The sequence below is a fragment of the Belonocnema kinseyi genome, chromosome 5 (genome assembly GCF_010883055.1).
Source record: "Belonocnema kinseyi isolate 2016_QV_RU_SX_M_011 chromosome 5, B_treatae_v1, whole genome shotgun sequence".
In the NCBI taxonomy this organism is placed as follows: domain Eukaryota; kingdom Metazoa; phylum Arthropoda; class Insecta; order Hymenoptera; family Cynipidae; genus Belonocnema; species Belonocnema kinseyi.
In genome coordinates, this window is record NC_046661.1 from 29755463 (window position 1) to 29762784 (window position 7322).

At 37.3% G+C, this 7322-nt stretch overlaps 1 protein-coding gene across 1 annotated transcript in view; it reads left to right on the forward strand.

The window, feature by feature from the left end:
* Window positions 1-6469, forward strand: part of LOC117173377 (outer dense fiber protein 3B-like) — a 195558-nt gene extending 189089 nt beyond the window's left edge. The window contains exon 4 of the mRNA XM_033361902.1: window positions 6445-6469. Coding sequence (XP_033217793.1) covers window positions 6445-6454 — 10 coding nt within the window. The 3' untranslated portion in view covers window positions 6455-6469. The remainder of the gene's footprint in view (window positions 1-6444) is intronic.
* Window positions 6470-7322: the final 853 nt, after the last annotated feature.

Sequence of the window (7322 nt, forward strand, 5' to 3'; positions counted from 1 at the left end):
TTCGTATTTTTTTGTACAAAATTTACTTTTTTGTTGAAAAGGTATATTTTAGCGCTGAGTGTTCAACCAGTCTGCAGATAATTCATCCGATCTGTTGACTCTGCCACTGATTTCAACGCAGATGTCGGTGTAAGCCCAAAATCAAAGGTGTGTTTCATAGACCTCCTGTGATTTCTTTATAAATAAATATAAAGAAATTACAAAATTCGGAATGATGTTTTTTCATATGTTTTTTTATCAGAATCAATGATGCATTTCTCCAAAAGAAATAAAGATACCAACAGAAGCGTATAGAAATCACCCCATAGTGGCTATTCGTAATCCCATATAGAGCCACATAGGCCCAAAAGTCTACCAGAATTAATGAGGCATTTCCCATGAAGAAATAAAGATACCAACAGGAGCGTGTACAAACCACCCCATTGTGGCTATTGGTAATTCCATATAGAGCCACATAGGTCCAGAAGTCTATCAGAGTCAATGAGGCATTGCTCCAGAAGAAATAAAGATAGCAACAGAAGCGTATACAAACCACCCAAGGGGCTATTGGTAATTCCATAATGAGCCACATAGGCCTAGAAATCTATCATAATCAATGATTCCATTCACCAGAAGAAATAAAGATACCAACAGAAGCATATAGAAACGACCTCAGTGGCTATTGTTAATTCCATATAAGGCCGTATAGAACCAGAATTTTATGAGAATCAATGTGACATTCACCGAAACGAAGTAAAGATACCAACAGAAGCATATAGAAAATACCTCAGTTGTTTTTGGTAATTCCATATAGAGCCACATTGACCCAGAAGTCTATCAGAGTCATTAAGGCATTTCCCCAGAAGAAATAAAGATACCAACAGCAGCGTATAGAAATCACCTCAGTGGCTGTTGGTAATTTCATATAAAGCCATATAGACCCGGGAGTCTGTGAGGATCAATGATGAATTTCCAAAAATAAAGTAAAGATACTAACAGAATCTAATAGATGACGCCTTAGCAACTACTAGTAAATGAGATGAAGAAAGCAATCACAAACAGAAAAATCAGAAATAATTATTTATGTATTTCTGTTTGTTTTTTATTGTTTTTTTCGTGACAGTATGATTCACGAAGAAATTGAAAGTCGTATCAAGAGTTAATTTGCATTTTTTTTGAACCGCATAAATAATAACCCCAAAGCCGGTTCAAGCCTTCCAACGAGTGATTACCGGCAACAACAAACATGGTGATTCGTGCGTTGCTAGGGTCTATGGGATTGCGGGGTGTGGACAGGTGAAGCAACGCTGCGCCATCTATCGTATACTCCGAGCGGGATCAGACTTATAATACTTCAAGGTCGCCTGTATGAGTGACCAGAGCTTGACTACAAATGACACAATTTTGAACCTAACTTGCCTATGTTTCTCTTCGTCATTATCAAAAACATCAGATGAAGTTTTAAATAAGCAATTACCGTCTTTTAGGATCGGAATTTTCATATTATTAATATTGATTGTTTTACTATCAATTATCTCCATTCTTTCAAATTTATATAAATTAAATTTATAACCAAAATTAATTTAAATTTCAAAAATATTTACCTTTAATATTTAACAACGAATTTATGTCTTATAAGTAGGACAATAATTTTTAAGACTTGGATAGGGAGTGGTTGATAGAAATAATTTAATATTAACTTGTATAATTTAGAAATTACTGCATATTCACGCGATTTTCCTAAAGAAGAAAATCTAAAAATAATTTGCAACTTGAAGGAAAACGATATAGTTCAAATTTATCAACTTTTAATTTCGGCTGTCCAAACTTTTTAGGTTTGAATTGTTTTACTCTACATTAAATTTAATATGAATTTCATAGATGATTCGAGCATATACTAGGCAGTCTGATAAGTACATGAAAATTCTAAGAGATGGCATTAGTATTCACTAATGTGAACCATTTTCGTCGAGCTTGATCCTTCAAATGACGCCTGTCAAAACTTCAGCCATTTATGTTTACGCATTTACAAGTTACAGCACTGAGAAGCGACTAACCTCCGAGTTTTTTTTAATATGGAAAAATCTGAGTTTCGAGTTTTGATCAAACACTACTATCTTCGCAAGAAAACGATATCCGAGACCAAGGTCAAGCTGGATAAGTATTACCCGGACTCTGCACCATCGATTGGAACGATTCATGAGTGATTTACCGAGTTTCGTTGTGGCCGTACGAGGACAGTTAATGCTGAACGATCTGGGCGCCCAAAAAAGGTCACTACACCATAAAATGTCGAAAAATCCATGATATGATGTTGAATGATCCCAAAGTGAAATTGAGAGAGGTAGCTAATGCTGTAGGCAAATCATTGGAACTCCCACCATGGATCTCGTCGATTTTCCATGAAAAATAACCAAAGAAATAAAATAAAAAAAATAAATAAATGAAAGTAATATTAAACTTGTCCCAAGAGAATTTGAATTCGCATTTACAGTTTTTCTTAATAAGATATTAACAATTAAGCCAGAATTCTGGCTTAAGAACCCGACAGTAAAAAAAACGATATAATAACCTGTATACCTCTGGACAGACCCTATTTTAGCCAAAGGGCATTCGCGAAAGGGAGAAGAGCTGCTTACAAATGAAAGCAACAAATATAAAACAAGTAATTTTAAAGTGTAAAAACTGCAACATTACAATAGGATGAATTTTTCTTTTAAGAAAATCTTCCAAATATTTGGTCTTTGAAGGCTTTAATTCCTTTACGCCAGCACAGGCTTGCTTGACTGCATTCGATAGAGAAACTTTAGTTTTTTCAGCGCCATTATCTGATACTTTAGACGGTAAGATTGCTTTTGAACTGATTTCCTGTCCCTGCTATGTTTGCCAAATATCGCTCCCTATTGTCTAAATACGTGGCTTAAACCTCATGTCAAAATCAAATAATTCTGAAAAATATTGACCAAAAAAAATTTCACAATCTAAAATTGATGCGAAAGGAATCGGGAAAAAATGTTCTTAAGCCTAAAAACGTAAGAGGTAAAGTGGCTTGTCCGGTAGTTTCCTCGATCACCCCGTTAGGGTACGTGATACCCGGACGTGGTTGATCTGTTAATTGTTTAAGCAAATTCAACCATTTCTCAAGGGCCGGCTTACCAATATAGGTACAGCACGAACCTAGATGGCAGAGTCTGCAGAGTGGCTGGCCATCGACAGTAAGATTAATAAACAGGCGCCACTTGTCAAGTACCGTATTGACCTGATATAACGAAACCTGAGAGGCCTTAACAACAAAAGGGGGAAGTGATCGGACCCTAGAGTCAGTCATTTCTGCTCGTTTCCCGACCTGAGTCCTGAACATCCGCTACATATCGTAGAAATTTGAGCAGGTTGGACAAAACTGTGGCAGAAATCCTTTTTATGTTTGAAGCAGCTCCCCTCTTACAGTGCCACTAGCGACTGTATACACTAAGGGGTTTGACGCTTCAGGATTCGCACTTCTCACATTTGGGCCCACCGCAGCAGTCGATAACTTCGGTGTTTCAACAGCATGGGTACCCAACGGACGTTAACCGAAATAATCTAGGATCATTGGTATTTGAGAAAAACCGGGATAAAACCCATAATTAAAATAAGGCGGATAAGCGCCATAATTTGGTGGTTTACCCATTGCTTGTGGTGCATGAAGGATTTTAATATCGGGAGGACCTACTACAGCACATGCATTACTTGGAGTACTACTGGAATGATTCTTACTTGGGACACTAGTTGATTGATCTTCGCGTTTATTACTGTTATTCTTATCACGACCCTTACCATCTCGTTTCTTGTTATTGTTTGTACTATTTCCGATAGTGCCGTTATTCCTTACATCCGAGGTTTACCGGTCATTTTCGGCAGCTGCCATCCCGTCCGATTTGCAGTATTTTTTAAGTATGAAAATTCAGACAAAACGTTATCTTGGGTAGGTGAAGGAGGTACATAAGCTTTGCTTATCATCTTTAACGCTTCAAACCTTTCTCCAGCATGCTCAAATTCATCAAAAGAACGATATTCCGTTTAAGAAAGGACTTCTAAATATTAAGGATGTAAATTATTTATTGCCATTTGCAATTATTCTCTTTCCTACTTTGGAGGATCATAATGCTGAAAAATTATGCGAATGTTTTACAGATAATCTGCTTTAGGTTCATTAGGGCCCTATGTCCTTTTCCGCCTTTCGTCTCTAACTTGCATCTAAAAGTTTATTTCCCCACACCTACGCCTGATCGCAATGGTAAATTGCTGCCATGTTTTCCATCTTTCTCGGTGAAACCTATACTAGTGTTGAGCGGGTGGTTTTAATAAAAATGGGAGTGCTCTAAAAAGATTCTCGTCCGATAAGGAATCACCGTTCCTGCATTCCTCAATATGAGTTAAGAATTTTTCCACAATACTATCTGGCTCTCCTTTGTAACTAACATTCCATTTTGGCACTATGGAATAAATATCATTCCTACTTTTCTGACGATCACCTGTCGGAAATCCGCTTTCTGGTGAAGCAGAGGATATTTGGACTCCCGCTCAGTCATCCAAGTATCTGTGGGGAATATTATCCGTGCAAAATGGATCATAATTTGGCACGAAGAAAACCCAAACTGGATTATTAGACGGCGAAGAGGCCGTGACATCATTCACATTCGAATGAGTTTCCTCCTCTTGAAGTTTCGAGAAATTCGAAAAATTCACCGAAGACTAGTCATTCCCATGAGCACTATCCGAAACCCGATCAGTTGTAAACGGAGTCATTCTCATTCCAGTCGACTGTATTGTATCCGGAAAATCTGACGGAAAAATAATAGAGCGACTCGTGGGTGTGTGCAAAGGTGAGATGTGTGAAGAGAACGTAACTATATTATTTAGATTACGTGCAAAAGTCACCCTAATAACAATAGTTATTGGTATAAACAGGGGTCCCGTAACCACAAGTATGTTATAATCGGTTGAAATACTCGTTGCTTGAACGCGCTACGTCATTATAGGGGCATTGAGAGTCGTTGGTGTTATTATGTTCGTAACGTTAAGCGATACGCGAAGCCTTTCGATCTCAGCTGTTAAGTCTCGCTGCCCACTCTCTTCCCACGTCTCATGCATGTGACGATAATGTTGGTGGAACCTGACTAGATGCTACCTCATTGGCATATCATCCCCGTCGGTATTAAGTTTAAGGTACTCAAGTGTCTCACGAAGTTCATTTTTGGTTAACGAACTTACCCCATTAATGACGGTAATGGTAGTTTATATAAATCTACTAAAATTCAATTAAAATATATAAGACATTTTATAATATCTTAGAACTTGACCAACTGCTCTAATCAAAATGTCCGTGCTTCAGCTAAACTTCTGTTAGCATGGTTTGGTCGTTTAGGTTCCGGCGCTTGAAGCAGCCATAAAAAAATAATAACTGGAAGAAATTCATAATACTTCCGTATGAAAAAGAAGTATTGGTAAGTTTTGGATCTTATACTTTTGTCACGAATAAGTATTGAAAAGCTAATACTTTTTTGCGAAAAAAGTACTGGATCCAATACTTCACATAACTTCTTTTTCATAAAGGCTGTCTCTGTCACAATGCTTTGTCGGTCCAACGTTGGGCGCTAACATTTATAACCCTACTCTCAGCTATTTGGAACGCAGAACTGAGAATCCTGCTAAATTAAATTTTGGTTTTAACGAAAGAAAATTAATCACAAGAGAGAGATATGTACCTTCTGTTGTCGACGGACGCCTTCTCGGCGTCACTCCAAATTATCCGCAAAATAAAATTACTTCTAAGTTTTCGCTTGTAATAAATCCTTAGCACAGGGTAGAGGAAATTTGTGGGGTCGAGAAAACATTGTGGCATTCTTGTTTTAAAATTAAAATAAATATAAGTTTATTTAATTGAAAGAAAATTAAATGAAAGTTAAAGAGGATAACATCCTCGTAAATTAAGAGTATATCGGCCTGACGGGCATAACCGTCAGTATTTGACAAAGTAGGCTTAAATCTAAATTTACAGAAATCTGAATAAAAGAAAAAATAGGAGAAGATATTAATGGCTTAACTCCGATGAATAACACAAACTTGCCAATGGCGACATTACTTGTATTCAGCTTAAGCCGTTTAAATTACGCAAAAAAAGCTAACAATAACGAAATTTTTGCCCAAACTAAAAAAATTTCACACTTAAAGGGCATACTATCAAAAAGTCTGGAGGCAGAAATAACAAATGTTCTTTTCTGACGCATACCTCGATTGGACGGAACTTTCTCAGTCCTCGAACTTCCTATGCCAAGCCTGGCAGAATTTAGTTGCCAAGAAAAATTGCGTAGGTTGGCGTCGACAAAGTTTTCTTATAGTTCAAGCCGATGGCCAAGTTAAGCATGGCCCGGTACGTCGTTAGTGATTTTCTTTTGTCGCTAATGTCATGGATTAACTTTCCAGCTGGGAGTAATCGGTGGAAGGGCCCATCGTTATGTGATAGTGCACCGGGTAGTGGATATTCTGTTGATCAGCTGTGCGGTGACACGTTCTTTATGGTATGAAGATTGAGGTAACGAGGAATGCTTCCGTCAATCGAAATAAGACCTCAGGTCTCATCCTATGGACCTCCGGATTTCTATTCAACTTGAATATAAGTAAAAAAAATAGCAGGAAATATGAATTATTTCCTAAAGTGTACAAAATAAATGTGTTAACATAAATTTACTCTGTTTACACTCATTCTGCATACTTTCACACTCATTCTCAATTAATCTAGTTTGAGCTAATGTTAGCTGTGGGTAATTTCGCGGTATTAGATTTTTTCCAGGTAATTCGATAAATCTGGGGAAGGATCCGTAACAAGTGGCAGGCCAAAATGTCACAATATTAATCAAAGAATTTATATAAACGTTTTTCAATTAAAATTGTCTTAATAAATATGTTATCTTAATCATTCGTACCCTTTATGTTACAGTGTTCGACATCATGAACAATTAAGGTTGAGATAGAAAGACCTCCTCATTTTCTAATAATATCTCCCCATTTAATAATGATAAGATAAAGGATGGATTTTTCAGTAGTACATCTAGAGGCCCTCATAAGAGGCTCTAAGGGCCCTCATTAGAGCCTCTTAAGCCTCTCGCAGGATATTCTAAAGGCTCTCGTAAGAAGCTCTATAGGCCCTCATAAGATGCTCTAGATGTCCTCATAAGATTCTCTAAAGGCTCTCGTAGGAGGCTCTGAAGGCCCTCGCAAGAACAATAATATATATATAATTAAAACTTGGTCATAAGGACAACCGCAGGATTTCGCCGGGAGCGGGTGCTAAGCTGATAAAT